This window comes from Lithobates pipiens, unplaced genomic scaffold (assembly GCF_037356315.1).
Source record: "Lithobates pipiens isolate NorthernLeopardFrog02 unplaced genomic scaffold, aLitPip1_a1.2 Scaffold_3, whole genome shotgun sequence".
NCBI classification, from domain to species: Eukaryota; Metazoa; Chordata; class Amphibia; order Anura; family Ranidae; genus Lithobates; species Lithobates pipiens.
Genome location: NW_027507790.1, coordinates 154420702 through 154444723, shown reverse-complemented (window position 1 = coordinate 154444723; position 24022 = coordinate 154420702). Strand labels below are relative to the sequence as shown.

Sequence of the window (24022 nt, the reverse complement as noted above, 5' to 3'; positions counted from 1 at the left end):
CAGGCACAATATTTAAAGGAATATTTCATTTTTATTGTTTCACTTTATGCATTAAAGAAATCACTGCTCCTGAAAAAACGGCTGTTTTAAAAAAAAAATATTGCATTGGTACATGTCCCCTGGGGCAGGACCCAGGTTGCCAAACACCTTTTATGACAATAACTTGTATATAAGCCTTTAAAATTAGCACTTTTGATTTGATCATATTAGCGTCCCATAGACTTTAACAGAGTTTTGTCAGCTTTCGAATTTGCAGCGAACACCGCATATTGTTCGCTGTTCGGCAAACAGGAGAACACATGATGTTTGAGTCGAACTTACATTTGACTCGAACATCAGGCTCATCCCTAGTTGTAATATTTATTATTATTATTATTATTATTATTATCACGATTAGTCTTTATTATTATGTTCATAGTTTTGGAATGATTAATTTATTTTCTCAGAGATTTAATACTGGTTGTAAATTTTCATCTACCGCATAAAAAATATAATTTAGTCTTAAAGTTAAAGGGTCTTTCTGCTGCTCCATTTCTCTGTTATCACCATGATAACTTCCGACAAGTTCTCAGACTCAGGAGAAAAAATCAGCTGAAAACTTGTGTTGGGGAGGATGCTATAAATAGATTAGCAGAGAGCTTGTCTATTCACAGCACAGCTCTACATGTTTCCCAAGCTTAAGTGTTTTCACACTGGGGCAGTGCGCTTGCAGGATGGGAAAAAAAGTTCTGCAAGCAACATCTGTGGAGTGATGCCCAAAATGCTCTGCCCATTGAAATGACTGGGCAGCGCTGTCAAAGCACCTGCAAAGCCACAACACGGATGCTTTTAACCCTTTCCTCGGCTGCTAGTGGGGGTTAAAAACACAAGTAAGTTGGGCGGCTATAAATGTATTGGAGAGGGTGCTATGGAAAACATTTGCAAGATTCCCAACATATATAAGAGAGCCCCAGCTGGGTAATGCAACCTATAATGAACCTATAAGGAAAAAATACCGGGGTCAGACAAGATACCCCGGTGGCCTTCTGGTGTGATTTTAAGGGAACTGAATGGAACATTACATATATATATATATATTTATTTATTTTTTTCACATTTTCAGATTCCAGAGGAGACAGAAATATTCACAGTAATGATTTTTAATCCAACTGGTGGTGCCAGGATAGGAGATGTTACCACTGCCACTTTGGTTATAAATAAAAATGATGATGCAGTTTTCTTTACAGGTATTTTATTTTCCTTATTTATAAAACTGATCCTTGCAAAATAAGACCTTTTTTTATTGAGGTGTATTGACTGGAAGCTGGATAACGCTACTGCTTAATTCAGTACTTAATGTGAGAAGCAGTAAAACCTTACATGAATGTATGGGACCATATTGTTTGGTCAATAGATATGTTGAAAAATACATGTACAAATGTATGTAGGCTTGTTTCATTTCATAGTTTTGCAATGCCACCTCTGTTTCATTTATTTGACTATAAAGTTCAAGTAAATGGATAACACATTTCTGTAAGTATTGTTTGTCTTCGTTAGTAAATTACCACCATTTAAAGTCTATACCACAGAAGTGTGTCTTTGTGTGTACTAAACTTCAGGGATAGGAAGAAACGGCCCACAAGATAGGACCATAAACTGACAAAAAAAAGACATATTCTCTATGGCAGGGCTGGACTCAGCCCTTCCTACTCAAAGCTGGCCGCTCAGCTGTCAGCTAATTGCCAGCTCCTATCTCTCCAAAGTGATTCACCTGTTGATGATATCCTACTCATCAGTCCTGCCTACTTAAGCCGTCCAGTCCAGATGATCGCTGCCTTTGCCTTGGTCACATCTCTAGAGACGTTCTCCTATGTTCCTGTTAAAGACATGCTTGGCTGACATTCCTTCTGGCTCCAGATCCTTTGTTGTTCTACTGTGCTCATCTCTGGCTCCCAGATGTTTTGCCGTGTCTTACTATCCATTCCGGTTTCTGTTTAGGTTTTTTTATTATTATTATTATTATTAAACAAGTTTTAACTGTACTTCTGTGTCAGTCTGATTCATGGTTTCTGAAAGCAGGTGAGGGCCATGAATTCAGAAGATGCAGTCAATCCCCTTGTTGGTAATCCTTTTTCCAGATTGGATGAGCAGGATCACTGCATGGATCAGTTTGCCGTAGCATTATAAACGCTCCAACATTGGCTGCTCCGGTACAACCTGTGTTGCAGGCCATCTTTGCTGATGCTCCGCTCCATGTCCCCAGCAATATGGGGGTGATCCAGTCCAATGCAGAGGGTTTCTCAACCTGGTTGAAATATACTTTGAGATGCTGCCCAGGCTTTTCACACAGACAGAAGCAAAGTAGGTTTTGTGATATCTTTGCTTTCAGAGAGAGCCTTGGCCTGGGCAAACCCTCTATGGGAGATGCAAAAACCTGTTGTCATGAGTTACCCTGAGTTTGTGACTTCCTTTTAAAAGGGTATTTGACATTTCTGCATGCTCCGCTTCTGCTGCCAAGTGCCTCATGTACGTTTGTCTCCAAACTTTGCAGTCCCACCCTTGCCTTCCTCACTTCCCATGCCTGGTACGGAGACAGTCTGTGAAGATGAACCCATGCACTTGGGCGTCAAGCGTCTCTCTGCCGATGAGAGAACCCTAAGAAGGAGGGAGAGAGTGTGCCTTTATTGTGGCCAGGCAGGTCACTTTTTGAAGTCTTGTCCTAAACGTCCAGGGAACGCCCAAACCTTGAGGTCCGGTCATGGACAGACCTTAGGAGGCATTATTTCGTCCCCAGTTATCCATAAGGATAAGCCCCTGGTTTTGGTTACCCTTTCTTGGGCTGAGTCATCCATCGAGATACAGGCTCTGGGACTGCAGGCCTGTTCATTGATGTTGCCTTTGTATTGAAGCACTAAATTTCACTGCAGCTGCGTGACACTTCACTTGCCATTGAGGCTCTTGATGGAAGACCTCTACAGCCTGCCCATGTGACTCATGAGACTGTTCCGTTGTCCATGGCCGTAGGGGTTCTTCACCATGAGATAATCCAATTCCAAGTTATTTCTTCACCTAAGTTTCTAATGGATATGGGTTATCCTTGATTACAGAAGCACAACCCCTCTTTTGATTGGCTCCATGCTGAAGTTCTCTCCTGGTCAACACAATGCAGTAAGAAATGCTTCCAGATGGTAGCCAAGGTCCCGTGCACCTCTTCACTCTCCTCCCTGCCCCAGAGGAGTACTGCAATTTTAACGATGTCTTTGACAAAGGTCAAGCAGGTAGTTTGCCTCCACATCCGTCACATGATTGCACAATTGTCCTTCAACCTGGTGCCATACCCTCTCGTGGCCGGGTTTTAGCCTTTGACGGTCTTGGAGGATAAGGCCATGGAAGAGTATGTTGCAAATCCTCATCTCCTGCTGATGCTGGTTTCTTATTTTGAAGAAGAGGAGTGGTGAACTGAGACCTTGTATTGATTACAGGGGTCTCAATAGTTTCACCATTAAGAATGCCTATCCAATTCCATTGATTATGGAGTTATTTGACTGCCTCAAGGGAGCAACGGTTTTCACAAAGCTTGATTTCAGAGGGGCATACGATCTAGCGAGGATTAAGGAGTGCAACGAGTGGAAAACTGCTTTTAATACCAGAACAGCCCATTATGAATACCTCATAATGTCTTTTGGCCTTTATAATGCCCGGCAGTTTTCCAGGAATTTATTAATGATGTCCTCTGAACTTTGTTGCAGTTATGTGTGGTGGTTTATCTTGACGATATCCTCATATTTTCCAAGTCCCTGGAGAACCACCACACAGATGTCTGTTGTATGCTTCACAAACTAAGAGAGAACAATCTCTATTGTAAATTGGAGAAGTGCAAATTCCATCGTGAACAGGTTAAATTCCTGGGTTATGTCATTTCCAATGTTGGTTTTTCGATGGACCCAGATAAACTTCCAAGATGGAGTCAGTTCTGGTTCCTGTGATTCCTCCTGATCGTATTCTGGCTATGGTTCACACCAGTCTCACTTCTCCTTTGGGTGACAAAATTCTTGCTGCTTTGTCCCAGAGAGTCTCCATACTTCCGTGCTCCAGACTTATCATTCTCCCAAGGCTGCTGGCCACTCTGGGAAGAATCAATACTTTTGGGTAATTTCCCAACAATTCTGGTGGCCTAGTCTATGTGCTGATGTAGCTGCCTATTCTGTGTGTGCTCAGAGTAAGACTCCATGACACCTTCCAGTGTGCCTCCCACAACCCATACCCAATGGAGAGAGGCCCTGGACCCACCTGTCTATGCATTTCATTGTAGAGTTACCCAACTCCCAGGGCAACACAGTTATCCTTATGGTGGTTGACCGGTTCTCGAAAATGTCCCATTGTATTCCACTTAAGAAGTTGCCCACTTCTAAGGAACTGGCTTCCATTTTTGCTTGGGAGATCTTTCGCTTACATGGGCTACCCAAGGTGATTGTCTTGGACAGGGGTAGTCAGTTTGTGTCCTGGTTTTGACGAACCTTTGTGCACAGTTGGGAATTCAGCTTGCTTTCTCTTCCAAGTATCATCCGCAGTCTAATGGGGCCGCGAGAACGAACCAATCAGTCCTTGGAGCAATTCCTACCTTGCTATATTTCTGACTATCATAACAACTGGTCAGACCTCTTACCGTGGGCAGAGTTTGCTCACAGTAGTGCCTTGAATTTTGCTTCCCGATTGTCCCCATTTATGGCGAACTATGGTTTCCAATCTTCCATGTTGCCTGACTCATTTGTTTCTGCAGAGTATTCTTGCATTAGAGGAGCATCTCCGTGGTCTTCGTTTCACTTGGGCACAAGTCCAGGAGGCTTTGCAACATGCTAATGATAGGTACAATCTCCATTCTGACCGCAGACGCTTGCCTGCACCTTTCTACCAAGTTGGCTGTCATCTCCCAACCTCCAACTTCATGTTTCCTCTCTGAAGTTCGCACATCGGTTTATTAGGCCTTTCCGTATTCTTCGCAAGATTAACCCAGTGGCTTACGCATTAGACCTTCCTTCTATTATGCGTATTTTGAATGTATTTCATGTCTCCTTGTTAAAACCTTTGGTCTGCAACCTCTTTACCACCTTGGTGCCTCGTCTTCACCCTGTACAGATTGAGAACCATGAGGATTATGAAGTACAGTCCATTGTTGACTCCCGTAGGTTCCGTGGGCACATACAGCACCTGGTGCATTGAAAAGGGTACCCTCTTGTGTCTCATCCCTGGACCTGCTAAATTCCTACTAAATATAAAACCAATATATTTACAAAAAATACACTAAAACCATTATTAGCATATAAAAACACAGCTAGTTTTACAAAATTCCTGCTAAATCCCTACTAAATATAAAAGCTTAAGCTGTATGAAGTTAATAAATAACAAAAAAACATTTTAATTTTTGCATTGCGCCTTTTTGAAAAATTGTGAAAATCTAAAGTAGGCAAAAATTTTAATATCCAAATTTCTTAAAAAATCTGAAGGTTTTAATTTTTCCCTTACAGATTTCAGAGTTTGTGAAAGACCCCCAAAACCATATATTTTCTGAAAGCATATGACCTGTAGAATAAAAAAAAGGTGCTATTGATTTTTTTTTAGACCCCGCAGTATTTGGCACAAATGTTTATCAAACCAATATATTCACAAAAAATACACTAAAACCTTTATTAGCAGATAAAAACACAGCTAGTTTTAAAAAATTCCTGCTAAATCTCTACTAAATATAAAAGCTTAACCTGTATGGAGTTAATAAATAACAAAATATTTAGATTTTTACATTGTGTCTTTTTGCAAAATGGTGAAAATCGAACATACACAAAAATGTAAATATCCTAATTTCTCAAAAAATCTGAAGGTTTTCATTTTTCCCTTACAGCTTTCAGAGTTTGTGAAAACCATAGAGTTTGTGAAACCAAAACCATATATTTTCTGAAAGCATATGAGCTATAGAATAAAAAGAAGGTGCTACTGATTTTTTAAACCCTGCTGTATTTGCTCAAATGTTTATCAAACCAATATATTCACAAGAAATACACTAAAACCATTATTAGCAGATAAAAACACTGTTAATTTTACAAAATCCCCACTAAATATAAAAGCTTAAACTGTAAGGCCGCGTACACACGCGCGGACTGTTCGCCCAACCTTGTTCGGCAAACAGTTTGTCAAACAGTCCGCTCAAAATTTGCATGAGCGGACTTGCCCACACACGAGCGGACTGTTTGACGAACAAGGTTGGGCAAACAGTTCGCTCAACTTTTGAAATGAACGGACTCGCCCACGTAAGGAGGAGGCAAATCCGCCCATTTCAAGCGCGTGTACAGGTAGGCGGGTCCCGCGAAGGAGACGTCGCGGGCTCCGCCGCCTGGAATGGGCTTAAAGGGGAACCCCAACGCCGAAAAAAATCGGCGTGGGGGTCCCCCCCAAGTCCACACCAGACCCTTGTCCGAGCACGCTACCTGGCCGGCCAGGAAAGGGGGGCGAGCGAGCGCGCCCCCCCTCCTGAGCCGTACCAGGCCGCGTGCCCTCAACATGGGGGGGGTGCCTTGGGGAAGGGGGGGCCGCGCGGCCCCCCCACCCCAAAGCACCTTGTCCCCATGTTGATGAGGACAAGGGCCTCTTCCCGACAACCCTGGCCGTTGGTTGTCGGGGTCTGCGGGCGGGGGGCTTATCGGAATCCGGGAGCCCCCTTTAAGAAGGGGGCCCCCGGATACCGGCCCCCCACCCTATGTGAATGAGTATGGGGTACAATGTACCCCTACCCATTCACCTGTGAAATAAAGTACAATAAAACACACAACACAGAGAAAAAGTATTTTATTGCACAGCCGGGGGTCTTCCGTCTTCGGGGGTCTTCTCGCCGGACTCCTCCGCTATGTGTGTGTAGCTCTTTTGCCAGCGGAGGAGTCCGGCTTTCTTCCTCCCCGCCGCCGGCCTCTTCTCCCGACTTCGGGGGTCTTGTCCCCCTCTTCGGTTCTTCTGCCGGGCCACCGCGCCTGGTCCGGTGGCCCGGTCTTCTGTCGCCGTCTTCTGTCGCCGCCTTCGGTTCTTCTGCCGGGCCACCGCGCCTTCTTGTAGCTCTTTTACAGGCGGTGGCCCGGTCTTCTGTCGCCGCTGTCGCCGCTGTCGCCTTCCGTTCTTCTTCTTGTTCTTCTTGTTCTTCTCCAGGAGATGTTGACACGTCGCTCCCTCCGGCCGGAATGCCAGAGCCGCCCTGCGCTGTGACTTATATAGTGACAATGGGGCGGGGTCACATGGTATATGTCACATGGGTTGGTCACATGGGTTGATGTCACATGGGGACTATGACATCGTAAGGGGGCGGGGTCACCATGTGACCAACCCATGTGACATATACCATGTGACCCCGCCCCATTGTCACTATATAAGTCACAGCGCAGGGCGGCTCTGGCATTCCGGCCGGAGGGAGCGACGTGTCAACATCTCCTGGAGAAGAACAAGAAGAACAAGAAGAAGAACGGAAGGCGACAGCGGCGACAGAAGACCGGGCCACCGCCTGTAAAAGAGCTACAAGAAGGCGCGGTGGCCCGGCAGAAGAACCGAAGGCGGCGACAGAAGACGGCGACAGAAGACCGGGCCACCGGACCAGGCGCGGTGGCCCGGCAGAAGAACCGAAGAGGGGGACAAGACCCCCGAAGTCGGGAGAAGAGGCCGGCGGCGGGGAGGAAGAAAGCCGGACTCCTCCGCTGGCAAAAGAGCTACACACACATAGCGGAGGAGTCCGGCGAGAAGACCCCCGAAGACGGAAGACCCCCGGCTGTGCAATAAAATACTTTTTCTCTGTGTTGTGTGTTTTATTGTACTTTATTTCACAGGTGAATGGGTAGGGGTACATTGTACCCCATACTCATTCACATAGGGTGGGGGGCCGGTATCCGGGGGCCCCCTTCTTAAAGGGGGCTCCCGGATTCCGATAAGCCCCCCGCCCGCAGACCCCGACAACCAACGGCCAGGGTTGTCGGGAAGAGGCCCTTGTCCTCATCAACATGGGGACAAGGTGCTTTGGGGTGGGGGGGCCGCGCGGCCCCCCTTCCCCAAGGCACCCCCCCATGTTGAGGGCACGCGGCCTGGTACGGCTCAGGAGGGGGGGCGCGCTTGCTCGCCCCCCTTTCCTGGCCGGCCGGGTAGCGTGCTCGGACAAGGGTCTGGTGTGGACTTGGGGGGAACCCCCACGCCGATTTTTTTCGGCGTTGGGGTTCCCCTTTAAGCCCATTCCAGGCGGCGGAGCCCGCGACGTCTCCCTCGCGGGCCCCGCCTACCTGTACACGCGCTCGAAATGGGCGGACTTTCCGAGCGGGAACAGTCCGCTCATTTCGAAAGTACAGCGGACAAGCCCACACACGGGCGGACTGTTCGCTCAAACACAGTTTCAGCGGACAGTTTTTCGGAATTTCCGAAAGACTTTGTCCGTCCAACTGTCCGCTGAAACTGTCCGCTGAAAGCCCACACACGAGCGGACTGTCCGCCCAAACACTGTTCAGCGGACAAGGTTGGGCGAACAGTCCGCCCGTGTGTACGCGGCCTAAGTTAATACATAACAAATATTTGTAAATCTTAAATTCCGTCTTTTTGCAAAATGGTGAAAATCTAACGTACCCAGAAATTTGTCAAAAAATCTGTAGGTATTTATTTTTCACTTACAGCTTTCAAAATTTGTGAAAGACCCCCCAAACCATATATTTTCTGTAAGCATATGACCAGCAGAATAAAATAAGGTGCTATTGATTTTTAAGGCCCCATGATATTTGCATGTTTACCAAAGCAATACCTTCACTAAAAATACACTAAAATCATTAATAGTGGATTCATACATGGAAAAATGTACAAAATTCCTTCTAAATTCCTTGTAAATATAAAAGTTAAAACTGTATTGATTTAATAAATAACAAATATTTGTATATTTTAAATTGCACCTTTTTGTGAAATGGTGAAAACCAAAGGTACGCATAACTGTAAATTAAAATTTACTCAAAACCATTATTCACTTATAGCTTTCATAATTTTCCAAAAGGCCCCTAAAATTAGAAATTTTCTAAAAGCACATGACCTGTAGAATAAAGCATGGATGGATCTGGGGTGCGGGGGCCAGTATGGGGGGTGATTAGAGCAATTGAGGGACACATCTGGACCCCCCCAAGCCCCATGCAGCACCTGAAGCCGGCTGGAATGCCAGAGGTGGGATGCCGGCTTTCAATGGTAGCCAGTGGCATTGCTAGGGGGTGGCTTCTGGGGCTATAGCCCAAAATCTGGGGCCCATAGTCCCAAGTCACTGCACAGGTCCCCAACCACTGGGCCGTGGCCTCTCTGCAGTCAGGCAGCAAGTGTGGCTGGGCCGCAAGACAGAGCCAGAGAGCAGGCGGCCAGAACGGGAGAGCCAGTGAGCTGGCGGGCCACATGACAGAGCTGGCGGACAGCATGGGAGAGCCGGAGAGCAAACACCAATAGAAGGCACTGATGAGCACTTATAGAAGGCACTAATGGACACTGATAGGAGGGTCTGATGGGCAATGACAGGAGGCATTTATGGGTACTGATAGGAGGCACTGATGAGCACTGATTGGAGGCACTGATGGGCACTGATAAGAGGCACCATTGAGCACTGATAGGAGGCACTGATGGACACTGATAGAAGGTATTGATGAGCACTGATAGAAGGCATTGATGGACACTGATAGAAGGCATTGATGGACACTGATAGAAGGCACTGATGGACACTGATAGAAGGCACTGATGAGCACTGATAGAAGGCACTGATGGGCACTGATAGAAGGCACTGATGGACACTAATAGGAAGCACTGATGAGCACTGCTAAAAGGCACTGATGGACACTGATAGAAGGCACTGATGAGCACTGATAGAAGGCATTGATGTACACTGATAGAAGGCATTGATGGACACTGATAGAAGGCACTGATGGACACTGATAGAAGGCACTGATGAGCACTGATATAAGGCACTGATGGACACTGATAGGAGGCACTGATGGGCACTGATAGGAGGCACTGATGGGCAATGATAGGAGGCATTTATGGGCACTAATAGAAGGCACTGATGGACACTGATAGAAGGCACTGATGGACACTGATAGGAGGCACTGATGGGCAATGATAGGAGGCATTTATGGGCACTGATATGAGGCACTGATGGCCATTGATAAGGGGCACCAATGAGCACTGATAGGAGGCACTGATGGGCACTGATAGGAGGCATTAATGGGCACAGATAGGCCGCATTGATGAGCACTGAGAGGTAGTACTGATAGGAGGCACTAATAGCCTGCACTGATAGGTGGCATTGATCGGCACTGATAGGTGGCACTGATGGGCATTGATCCGCACTGGTGAGCACTGAGGAACACTGATAGGCAGAACTCAGGCAGCATTGATGAGCACTGATTGGCAGCATTGAAGAATACTGATAGGTGGAACTGATGGATTCTGTTAGGTGGCTTTAATGAGCACTGATAGGTGGTGCTGATAAGCAGAATTGATGGGCACTAATAGGTGGCATTAATGAGCACTGATAGGTAACACTTGTAGGCGGAATTGATGGGCACTGATAGGTGGCATTGATGAGCACTGATAGGCAGCATTGATGGGCACTAATAGGTGGCATTAATGAGCACTGATAGATGACACTGATGATTGGGGCACTGATTATCAGTGTAAACAATTTACTGACATTCTTGGCAGTTAACGACAGTTCTTTCCTTACACAGACACAATGTGGGAGGAAAGGGCTGGGAATAACAGGCAAGTCTGTTTGCATGTGATCAGTTGATCACATGGTAAAGGGCCGCTGTAATTGCACTGGATCAATGTCCCGGGGGCATGCGGGAAGCAGGGTTCTGGGAGAATGTCCATGGGCACCCTCCCACAATTTGAAGCCCAGGGGTTGGTTGGAACACTCCCCTTAACTGCTTCAGATCCAGGCTATAGCCAAATGACAGCTACAGTGTGGACCTAGTTTGACATCACCCGTGCCCAGGGGACCTGTGCGCCCCCAGCAGGTCATCTAGGACCGGCACGCTCTGTGATCAGCAAGTCTATGAGAGTCATCTGATCACAGATCGGAGTAAGGGGTTGATTGTGACCCCTTACCACGTGATCAGCTGTCAGCCAATGACAGCTGATCATGATATGTAAACAGAGCTGGTAATCAGCTATTTTTTTCTGTGCCCACCTGTGCCATCTAGCAGTACACAACAGTGCCACCTACCAGTGCCAACTACCAGTGCCCACAGTGCCACCCATCAGTGACCACAGTGCACTGATGGGTGGCACAGTGCCCACAATCAGTACCTTATCAACTGTGCTGCCCATTAGTGTCACCTACCAGTGCCCATTAGTGTCACATAGTTTCATAGTTAGTAAGGTTGAATAAAGACACCAGTCCATACAGTTCAACCTGAGTGTCTACAATTGTCCCCAATCACTGTACATTCACACTCACATCGGTCCCTACCCTCAAGGAGCCCACAATCCAAGGTCCCCATTTTTATATACTAGGGCCAATTTTGTACAGAGCCAATTAACCTACCTGCGTGTCTTTGGAGTGTGGGAGGAAACCGGAGTACCCAGAGGAAACCCACGCAGGCACAGGGAGAACATGCAAACTCCAGGCAGGTAGTGTCGTGGTTAGGATTTGGACCAGCACCCTTACTGCTAGGTGAGAGTGCTAACCACTACACCACTGTGCCGCCCAAACCTACCATTGCCCATCAGTACCACCTATCAGTGCCCATCAATGCCATCTTTCAGTGGCAGCTATCAGTAACACCTATCAGTGCCCATCAGTGCCACTCATCAGGACCCATCAGTGGCATCTTATCTGTGGCCATCAGTGCCGCCTTATCTGTGCCCATCAGTACCACCTTATCTGTCCCCATCAGTGCCGTCTTATCTGTGCCTAACAGTGCCACCTTAACTGTGCCTATCATTGCCCATCAGTGCAGCCTATCAGTGCCCACCATTGCAGCCTATCAGTGCCCATCAGTGCCGCCTCATCAGCGCATATCAATGAAGGAGAAAAATTACCTGTTTGCAAAATTTTATAACAAATTATGAAACAAGATTTTTTTTTTCAAAATTTTCCATTTTTTGTGTTTGTTTAGCAAAAAAATAAAAACCCCAGCTGTGATTAAATACCACCAAAATAAATCTCTATTTCTGTGAAAAAAATGGCACAAATTTTATTTGGGTACAGTGTTGTATGACTGCGTAATTGTCATTCAAAGTGCATCAGTGCGGAAAGCTGAAAATTGGTCTGGGCAGGAAGCAAGTGGTTAAGCGATTTGAAGGGACAATCAACTTCCACCATCAATTCCACAGCCTATAATGCGTGACTATGCAGGGCCAACAATCTCAGATTCAGGCATGCATAATTTCTTCTCTATGGCACTCGATTAGTGTATAATTCCAGAAAAGAGAGACAAAGCACCTTCAGTGTAAAACCATATAGCAAGGGGATTTATTAAAAAATTCACAACACTCACATTTCAGCAGATAAAAAAGCGCTTATTAAGTTATCTTTCTGTGAACAGCATACAGGACACAATGGCATGGACAGGACTCGATCCAATGCGTTTTGTCTACATACACATCATCACACAAGCAGGAAATTATGTTTCTGGGGGATGTTCTGTACACTTGTGTACAGAACACCTACAGGTAGCCATATTGCATTGCACTTTACAGAAAATTACAGAACTGCAGATTGAATAGGAAAAGTAATTTTTAATAACATTCAATTACAATATGACTTGTCTCCCAAATGTATACACTATATTATTATTATTTTTTTATTTGATTTTTTTCTGATGAATTAGGACATTTCTATCAAACTAATACAGTTTTTTTTTTCAATTTGAGATCAAATAGATCTTTTGTTCACTATTTTTTACCCGATCAAGTTTGAAAAGATATACAGGATCTGTTTTTAATATATGTAACATAAAGTTATATTAGAACCTAATTGCAAACTCTGACTGCATTTCAGAACCAGTCGTTGTATGGATTGAGGAAGGCGAAATTGCAAACTTCACCATAATACGCAATGGATCTGCAGATTTTGTCTCCTCTGTTGCTTATGTTACTGTCAGTGGTACAGCCAGTGCTAAGGATGGAGATTTCACTTATATTGCTGGAGACATCCTGGTGTTTGGTATTGGGGAGAGAATGCAAAATGTATCGGTTCATACAAATGAAGATGATATTCCAGAGACAGATGAATTCTTTTATCTAAAGCTTCTCAATGCTACAGGTTAGTTTAATAGTATTAATGATGAGGCTTGTTTTACTAAGAAAACTATATACTGTCAAAACACTAACTCTATGTAGGACTGAATTAACTATGTTCTTATCTTTAATGGTGAACCTAACCTGGCTTAAAACCTTTCCAATAGCAAAAGTGCTCCAATAGCAACAATGCTTAAGCATCTGCTTTAGTCTTCAAAGCTGCCTTTTTGTGTGTTTGTGGAGCCTCTTTGAACCCTAGACCCAGCCTTTAGTGGAACCACCACTTCTTCACAAACTGAGATTGCATCCCTCATCCTCTCAGCCAGAGGCATAACTAGAACCTTCAGGGCCCTGGTGCAAGAAACCACAAAGGTTCCACCCTGACCTCTGGACCCGGGGCCCTTCCCTTCGAGCCAGTGAGCAGTATACAGTGGGGGAGGGAAAAACAGTGAGCAGTATGGCTGGCTTTACACTAGTAGATTTTCTGGGGAAAATTCTTACAAAATTCTCAGTACATTTGACAGTTTAAGAAATGTTGTTGCAAAGTAGTTAAATATTTAATTTGCTTTTAACATTCATTGTTGGAACAACAACCATATATACTGTTAGAAATTGTTCATTCAAGAAAATATTTCCATCCTGCTTTAATTTTTCTCATCACTATAATGCAGAACAAACATGAATTTGACCTCACAAAACATTAGAAAATATAAGGAATTCCATACCATGCTCTTCAGGTCTGATATGAATATTAAGGGAAAACCCGTGCCAATTTTTTTTTTTAAGAATTGGCGTGGGGGTCCCCCTCAAAATCCATACCAGACCCTTCAGGTCTGGTAGGGATTTCAAGGGGAATCCTGAGCCAAAATGTAAAAAAAAAAAGCGTGGGGTTCCCCCAAATATCTATACCATACCCTTAGCACGCAACCTGGCAGGCCACAGGAAAAGAGGGGGGGATGAGAGAGCACCCCCCCTCCTGAAACATACCAGGCCACATGCCCTCAACATTGGGAGGGTGCTTTGGGGTAGCGCCCCCCCCAAAGCACCTTGTCCACATGTTGAAGGGGAGAGGGGCCTCATCCCCACAACCCTTGCCCAAAGGTTGTGGGGGTCTGCAGGTGGGGGGCTTATCAGAATCTGGAAGCCCCTTTAACAAGGGGACCCCCAGATCCTGCCCTCCCGTGTGAATTGGTAATGGGGTATACCCCTACCATTTCACAAAAAAAAGTGTCAAAAGGGTTAAAAAACACAAGAGACAGTTTTTGACAAGTCCTTTATTAATTTCTTCTTCTTTACCCTTCTTCTTCCATCTTCTTTCTTCTGGTCTTTCTTCATTGTTCTTCTTCTTCCTCCATCTTCTTCTTCTCCATCTTTTTCTTCATCTTCTTCCTCCGCTCTTCTCCTCTCGCATCTTGCTCCATCACCGTGTGACGTTTCTGTTCTTCTAACACTTCTTATATAGCGGGGGGCGGGGCCACATAGTGACTCCACCCCCTCTGACGCATGGTGACTTCCCTATGGCTTTCCCTGTGTTTTCAGAGGGGGGCAGGGGCACCCGTTTATGTAAACGGGGTTCTGGGTTCCCCTGTAGGGAAATTCCATGCCGTTTTTATCAATTAACTTTTATGTGTATTGTCGGACCAACAATTCATTATAGCCGTGAGTAGTTTTAAATTACTTTTTTTCCTTTAGAAATGTCATTTTGCTGTCAGACTGTTCTAAACACGGGAAACATGCGCCCCTTTACAGGCATAATATAGACAACCCCCAGGTATGAAATTTAAAGAAATATTACACTTTTAATGTTTCACTTTAAGCATTATTAAAATCACTGCTCCCGGGAAAAAACTTTTTTTGCATTGATACATCTCACCTGGTGCAGGACCCAGGTCCCCAAACACTTTTTTATGACAATACCATGCATATAAGACTTTAAAATTAGTACTTTTGATTATTCATGTTTGTGTCCCATAGACTTTATCGCGTGTTCGAACAAATTGTTTGCCTGTTCGCATGTTCTGGATGTGAACTGAGCAGGGGGGTGTTCGGCTCATCCCTATACACAACAAATACATTTTTGTTTTTGGGTTTGGATACACCAGTATCCAAGTTAATTTTAAGAGTTATGGCACTTACTGCATGCTATTGTTGTTGAAATCAATACATTCAACGCTCTGTATTCTGATAAACGTTTTTTGTAATCCAGACAATTGTTAGAAGTAAAGTATTAGAAAGACCACCACCATCCTATACCAATGATAATTCACACATAAGCAGATTAATCTACTTATAAAAGTGTAAAAATAATGCTTAGCACCAGTAGTCTAAAAATGAGGAGCTTGCTTGGCACAGTCCTTCAGAAGCCATGTCATTGTCATACTAGTGACTGCATTTTAGGTGAAGCTGAGGTCATATTTGAACTGGATACATGTGAGAAACAATATAATGTTGTTCCCTGAAAAAAAAAGTAAAATGAAAAGTGTCTTTATTATACACAAATATACTGTAACATATATAAAATATGTATTCGTTCATAAGGAGACACAGTTGTCAGTGGAAATGGGAATGCGACAGTGGTTATCAAAGCCAATGATGACCCTAATGGAATATTTCACATTGAACCTGTTGACAAGACCGTAGAAGAAGGCACAACAAACCAATTCAAGTAAGCCTATTAAACTTTGATCAGCAAGCATGTTAACCTACAAATATTTAAAAAAGCCGTAGAATTTCTCATTAACAAATTAAAATAGAATAAAAATAAAACAGACATACAAATAATTGTATCAGTATGTGCTATATCATAGGTGAAATTGATTTTTTAATCATACCTATAGAGTAACTTTTGCTATACTGAAGACATTGCTATTTGTTTGTCTATGTCCTTGTGCAAAATGAATGGGAGTGGTTTCATAACTGTCAGTTACTGCACTTGCAGGGTTCTAATGAGTAAAGTGGCAGGGTCTGCATCCCTTAAGAAGTGATTTCCCCTTCGGAGTATCTGACTTGTATCTTAGTGCAGACTTCTGGGAAAATCAGTAAGCCATTTACACAAGCAGGAAATTACATTTCTGGGGAGCGTTCTGTACACCATCTTTGTACAACACCTCCAGGTTGCCAAATTGCATTACATTTTACAGAAGAATAAAGCACTGCAGATTGAAAAGGAAATGCCATTTTTATTAGCATTCAATTAAAATATGACTTGTGTGACAATTGTATATGCTATATTATTTATTTCTTTTATTTGCTATTTTCTCCAACGAAAATACCCTTTAAACAATTTAAAGCCTAACTCTGCTTTTTACTTAGCAGAGCCTCTGCTCCCCTAGCATGCGGCGCTCCCATATGCTGGGAATTGTGGACTTTCCCTCTACATCATCATGTAGGTTGCAAGGCTATGAACAACTGCATTGGTCTTGATGACGTCAGGACCTTAGACCACTGGAGTATGGGTAAAATTATACTGTAGGGACTGGTCTAGCAGAAGAATGGAGCATTGGCTGGCAAATCTTTTAGGCTAGGTAAATCTTTTCTGTGTCTCCTTGACCTGATCCAGCAATTAACCCTTGTAGTGCAGGCATAGCCCTCACTGCAAGGAATCATTTTAGGGTTTCCTCTTAAGTTTAGCTTTAAAGAAAACATTTGAAATAAATAGTAGGGGGTCACATTATGTAATTTGTTAAAAGTTTGTTATCTTTTTCACTATAAGGTTTCAGTGAAGCAAAGCCATTCTCAAGGTAGGTAACTTCTACTGTGCTGTCTTTTTGAATAATGGTGCTCTGGGAATCCTTTGTCTTTGAAAAACAGACATATTATATATACTGTATATAGAAAGACAAACCAGAGTGCACCGGATTGTTCAGATAAAAACAACATTTTAATAAATAAATTTTTTTAAAATAAAGTGGCATATCATCAGGATTACCCCTCCAATGGTCAAAGCTACAGATGCTGAAGACACTCTCACTAGGTAACTGGCCAAAAAACATATGGTAGAAGGGATGGTAACCTCTAAAGCGGACTCAGTAGTAGAAATGACAGAGAATGAATATACAAGACTATCCCTAGAGTTGGAAGGGAAGACATGGATGTGTGAAGTGAAGTATCTCCACAAACATGTTTTGAGAGACTCATGCCTCATTAGAGTGGCAATTTATATATATATATATATATATATATATATATATATATATATATATATATATATATATCAGGGCTCAAAATTTCAAGTCCTGAGCTACAGGCTTTTAAAGTTATTTGCCACAATTTGCTTCACACAACCCCTACCTTGCCCCTCCCCCAATCCCGCCCATAAACACACCCTCGTAAATTATCTCATGAAAGGGCACTGTTAAATAATTTATGTAGAATTAAGTTACAAATATAAATATTAACAACAACTTTAACAATATTAACATAAAGCATATTTCTTGATCTGACTATGATAAATAAAATAAAGATAAAATATGATTGGCTACTATAGGCACTGTTCATATCATTACTGTAAATATTTTAGTGCCATATTAAACATAGCATTAAAAAATGAAAACCAATGAATGACACTTTCACTGATCTAGGAGGCAGAGAGACTTAACTTTTCCTGTTAACAAGCTGGTGATTGGTTGCTAGGTGGTCCGATCAAAGTAAACGTTGGCAGCTCCCTCCCCGCCCCCTACCTGATCTATGCCTACTTCCCCTGTATGCCAGGGAATGACAGGGGATATAGGCTGGGAGGAGAATCGGCTCCCCGCCAGTGGCGACCCCCACCCCCCCTCCGGTGCGGCTTCACACTCAGTCTCAGCTTATTTCCACTCACCTAATGTGAGCAGGCGAGTGGAAAAAATACATATCAAAATTGACCCAAAATAATTTTTCTTTAGAGTGTTAAGAGTTGTAATATCCTGTTTTTAATGGCCTTTGTTATATTGTATTTACCATGTCATGTTTGCAGGGTGTTGAGAAAACGAGGCCATTTTGGCAGTGTGCTTCTACAATGGCAGATCTTTGCAAATGGTTCCATCCTACAACCAGGCCAAGAATTTTATGAGTCACGGGGCTCTCTGTTGTTTAACGATAGAGAAGAGTTCAAATATATAACACTCTATGCTGTTCCTGATCAAATTCCAGAGTTCAATGAGTTTTACATTTTAAAGTTGGTAAATATTTCAGGTACGTACCGGTATTTTAACACTCTAAACAGTATAATAATTAACAATATTTAAAACAATAGTAAAAAACAATTAGTAAGCTGGTGTTTACAATAAATAAAAGGCATCTCTAGGTGACTTCACAGCCCCTTGATTTTTTTTAGAGTACTCTATAATGCAAATACTGATGAAACTATGGTATTCCCCTGCACTTAACTGTTGGTCCATTCTTGTGATGAGTGACCTCACTGACCTAAAGTAAGATGCTAAAGGGGTGAGGGGGAAGCACACTGTAAGGACAGACAATACGACCAGAAATGTGTTAATGCATGTGTCACCAAATACAAGTTTAACTTTATCAAACAGCATTTTATTAAGAATTAAAATAAAATATTTTAACTATATTTTAGAAGACAGTATGCATATAGCTGTGTTTTCAACCAGATGCACTGAAGATAGGAGGGAGGGTGAACTAGACAGGTGATACTTAATACTGGCTTATAGGTGGGAAAAAAACAGTAATGGGATAGGTTTTTCTAACTTGCAAATAGTTTTTGCTCCCTCAGAATCATGGGCAGTGACAGCACTGGATATTTCTCTTCCTGTGCCAAGATTATTTGAACCTGTATGTTTTTCCAAACCAAAAGTTATTGTTTGTTGCAGCACCATATGGCAAAAGTGTTGAATGGTACGTGGGATCATACATGCACATCCAACCAGCCTCAGAAACCTGTGAATACCCTTAAGTTTGGGCGGCACAGTGGTGTGGTGCAATAGCACTTTCACCTAGCAGAAAGAAGGGTCGCTGGTTCGAATCCCAACCACGACACTACCTGCCTGGAGTTTGCATGTTCTTTCTGTGCCTGCGTGGGTTTCCTCTGGGTACTCCAGTTTCCTCCCACACTCCAAAGACATGCTGGTAGGTTAATTGGATCCTCTCTAAATTGTCCCTAGTACATATGAATGTGAGTTAGGGACCTTAGATTGTAAGCTCCTTGAGGGTAGGGACTGATGTGAATGTACAATGCGTATGTAAAGCTCTGCATAAATTGACAGTGCTATATAAGTACCTGAAATAAATAAAATAAAAATAAAGTTTAGAAATCAGACCTGGAAATTATGGAAAATTGTCTATGTGAAGAATTCTTACATTTTAATGCATTAATTGACTCAGTGCATGATTATTATTCCTGTCTTCTCACGTGAGTAAATTTGTTCTTTAACAGGTGGCTTTCCAGGTCTTGGGGGACAGCTGGCGGAAACAAACCTCAATGTTACGGTTATGATCCCTTTCAATGATGACCCATTTGGAGTGTTTGTGATTGACTCTGAAAGTCAGGATCGGGAAGTAGCTGAAGATGTACTGTCAGTAGATGACATGCGATATGTAACCAACCTTTCAATCTGGAGACACCAGGGCACTTTTGGAGATGTTCGAGTTGGCTGGGAAATTCTTTCTGAATCCTTTAAGACTGGTCTACCTCCAATGTTGGACCTCATACTTCTGGCTTCATTCCCACCTTCAGTACTGCTGCAGGCTCATATGCGACGACATCAGAGTGGAACAGATGCCTTGTTTTTCAGTGGTGATGAAGGTGATTTTGGTGTCGTTGCTCCTCGGTATTTTGATAATATCAATAACACATTGACAAACTTTACCTTCTCTGCATGGACCATACCACTTGAGAACACCAATGGATTTATTTTATCAAAGGACAATGATAATGGCACAATGTATTTTGGTGTCAAAGTGGAGACGAACAACTCCTATATTATGGTCCTTCTCCATTATGTAACATATGGATCTAACACTACTTATTTTGCTAAAGCTGGAGTTCCAAAATTTATGGAGCAAAATGTCTGGATGCATCTTCTGATAACATTGGATGATGGATTTATTGAGTTTTATATCAATGGAATTCCTCTGCCAGGGGGAGTAAAGAGCCTAAAAGGAGAAGGAATATTAAATGGTGAGTCAAGTTGATGTTCTTTTTACCAATATAAATGAGATGACCTTGTGACTAAGTTCATATTTTAACTAAATATTTGCAACCCTTTTAATTAAAGGTTTGAGCATTTTCTGGCATCTTTTCATGTGCAGTTGTTTTTATTGAACCAGATTTACTGAAACTGTCTTGCTCTGCGGATGTAAGATGCAATATTTTTGTGTGTGCAATGCAATGTGCAAAAGTGTACACTTTGAATTTTGCATGTACCGAGTGAACATGCTTTCTATTATAATAATTTAACATTAAAATGTCTGTGTTCTTGTAATTATTTGTAATTTACTTATCACGAGTGTGTGTGTGTGCGACATCGCAGTGCATTGCTGTCTGATGATTGGCCAAGCATGCACTATGACCCGCATGCTTTGGCCAATCACAGCGCCGTCAGCAAAGAAAGTCTGCATGTTCGCCCTATGTAGTGTGTTGCTGGCGTTGACCGAGAGTGTCATTTCATTTAGATTGAGCAGGCAGGCGATTCAGTTAGCTGCAGTGTATTTAGTGTGTATATATATATATATATATATATATATATATATATATATATATATATATATATATACATATACAGGCTTGTATATATATAAACTGTATCCAGTTTAGCTAGATATGACTGCAGGCCGTTCCTGGTGTACTGTTTCTAATATACTTCAGGCAGGCAGGTAGTTCAGTTGGCTGCAGTATATATATATATATATATATATATATATATATATATATATATATATATCCACTGCATACAGTTTAGCTATATCTCACTGCAGGCCGTTCCTGGTTTACTGTTTCTAACATACTTCTGGCAGGCAGGTGATCCAGTGAGCTGCAGTGCATAAAATATATATACAGTCTCCTGCATATATATATATATATATATATATATATATATATATATATATATATATATATATATATACACTGCTTTCTAGTCTAGCTAAGCCTATATCTGACTGCAGGCCATTCCTGGTGTACATTTTCAAATACACTTTCAGGCAGGCAGCTGATTCAGTGATCTGCAGTGCATAAAATATATATACAGTCTCCTACATATATATATATCCACTGCATTCCAGTCTAGCCAAGCCTATATCTGACTGCAGGCCATTCCTGGTGTACGCTTTCAAATACACTTTCAGGCAGGCAGGTGATTCAGTGATCTGCAGTGCATTAACTATATATATATATATATATATATATATATATATATATATATATATACACAGTCTCCTACATATATATCTACTGCATTCCAGTCTAGCCAAGCCTATATCTGACTGCAGGCCATTCCTGGTGTATGTTTTCAAATACACTTTCAGGCAGGTAGGCAGGTGATTCAGTGATCTGCAGTGCATTAAATATATATACAGTCTCCTACATACAGTGCCTTGCGAAAGTATTCGGCCCCCTTGAACTTTTCAACCTTTTGCCACATTTCAAGCTTCAAACATAAAGATATAACATTTAAATTTTTTGTGAAGAATTACCAACAAGTGGGACACAATTGTAAAGTGGAACGAAATCTATTGGATAATTTAAACTTTTTTAGCAAATAAAAAACTGAAAAGTGGTGCGTGCAAAATTATTCGGCCCCTTTACTTTCAGTGCAGCAAACTCACTCCAGAAGTTCAGCGAGGATCTCTGAATGATCCAATGTTGTCCTAAATGACTGATGGTGATAAATAGAATCCACCTGTGTGTAATCAAGTCTCTGTATAAATGCACCTACTCTGTGATAGTCTCAGGGTTCTGTTGAAAGCGCAGAGAGCATCATGAAGACCAAGGAACACACCAGGCAGGTCCGTAATACTGTTGTGGAGAAGTTTAAAGCCGCATTTGGATACAAAAAGATTTCCCAAGCTTTAAGCATCCCAAGGAGCACTGTGCAAGCGATCATTTTGAAATGGAAGGAGTATCAGACCACTGCAAATCTACCAAGACCTGGCCGTCCCTCTAAACTTTCAGCTCAGACAAGGAGAAGACTGATCAGAGATGCAGCCAAGAGGCCCATGATCACTCTGGATGAACTGCAGAGAACTACAGCTGAGGTGGGAGAGTCTGTCCATGGGACAACAATCAGTCCTACACTGCACAAATCTGGCCTTTATGGAAGAGTGGCAAGAAGAAAGCCATTTCTCAAAGATATCCATAAAAAGTCTCATCTAAAGTTTGCCACAAGCCACCTGGGAGACACACCAAACATGTGGAAGAAGGTGCTCTGGTCAGATGAAACCGAAATCAAACTTTTTGCCCACAATGCAAAATGATATGTTTGGCTTAAAAGCAACACAGCTCATCACCCTCAACACACCATCCCCACTGTCAAACATGGTGGTGGCAGCATCATGGTTTGGGCCTGCTTTTCTTCAGCAGGGACAGGGAAGATGGTTAAAATTGAGGGGAAGATGGATGCAGCCAAATACAGGACCATTCTGGATGAAAACCTGTTGGAGTCTGCAAAAGACCTGAAACTGGGACGGAGATTTATCTTCCAACAAGACAATGATCCCAAACATACAGCAAAATCTACAAAGGAATGGTTCACAAATAAACGTATCCAGGTGTTAGAATGGCCAAGTCAAAATCCAGACCTGAATCCAATCGAGAATCTGTGGAAAGAGCTGAAAACTGCTGTTCACAAACGCTCTCCATCCAACCTCACTGAGCTCGAGCTGTTTTGCAAGGAAGAATGGGCAAAAATTTCAGTCTCTCGATGTGCAAAACTGATAGAGACATACCCCAAGCGACTTGCAGCTGTAAAGGTGGCTCTACAAAGTATTAACGCAAGGGGGCCGAATAATTTTGCCGAATAATTTTGCACGCCCCACTTTTAATTTTTTATTAGTTAAAAAAGTTTTAAAAATCCAATAGATTTCGTTCCACTTCACAATTGTATCCCACTTGTTGGTGATTCTTCACAAAAAAATAAAAATTTTATATCTTTATGTTTGAAGCCTGAAATGTGGCAAAAGGTTGAAAAGTTCAAGGGGGCCGAATACTTTCGCAAGGCACTGTATATATATACACTGCATTCTAGTCTAGCCAAGCCTATATGTGACTGCAGGCCATTCCTGGTGTACGTTTTCTAGTAAACTTCAGGTGGTGTTTTGCTAATAAAATTTTACAGCATGTCTGGAAGGCCACCAAGAAGAGGCAGATGCTCACAGGCTCACAGGCCACTAAAAGAGGGCAAGCAGGCTCTCTGTCTACAGCCAACAATGCTGGTCATGGACACGGTGCATCCTCAGCATGTGCCCGTGGGGCACGCTTGTCTTTTTTTTCAGCAGCTGGCCATGTTGATCCACAACATGCAGAAAAGTTGGTAGAGTGGATAACTAAGCCATCCTCATCTTTCTCATCCTCTGTCACCTAGGCTCAAAGCAGTTTGCCTGCCAATGCAGCTGCCAAAGTGCCCTATTCCATCAGTTCAATGTCATCAGTCACTCCTTCCCTAGCTCCACCATCATGCACGGAGGAGTCCCCTGAACTGTTCGACCACAGTGTCGGGTACATGCTGCAGGATTATGCGCAGTGTTTTGAAGGCTCAGATGATGGTACCCAGGTTGAGAAAGGCAGTAATGTGAGTCCAGAGAGAGGGGGTGCCCAAGAAGGACAAGA

General features: G+C 42.8%; 1 protein-coding gene across 2 annotated transcripts in view; it reads left to right on the top strand.

The window, feature by feature from the left end:
• The window catches only part of ADGRV1 (adhesion G protein-coupled receptor V1), a 710193-nt gene that overhangs the window by 152652 nt on the left and 533519 nt on the right, over window positions 1–24022 (top strand). For both annotated transcript variants that reach the window (XM_077462401.1, XM_077462400.1), the window contains exons 16-20: window positions 1103–1226; window positions 13019–13282; window positions 15796–15922; window positions 18212–18429; window positions 19634–20377. In XM_077462401.1, the coding sequence (XP_077318527.1) occupies window positions 1103–1226; window positions 13019–13282; window positions 15796–15922; window positions 18212–18429; window positions 19634–20377 (1477 nt within the window). The remainder of the gene's footprint in view (window positions 1–1102; window positions 1227–13018; window positions 13283–15795; window positions 15923–18211; window positions 18430–19633; window positions 20378–24022) is intronic.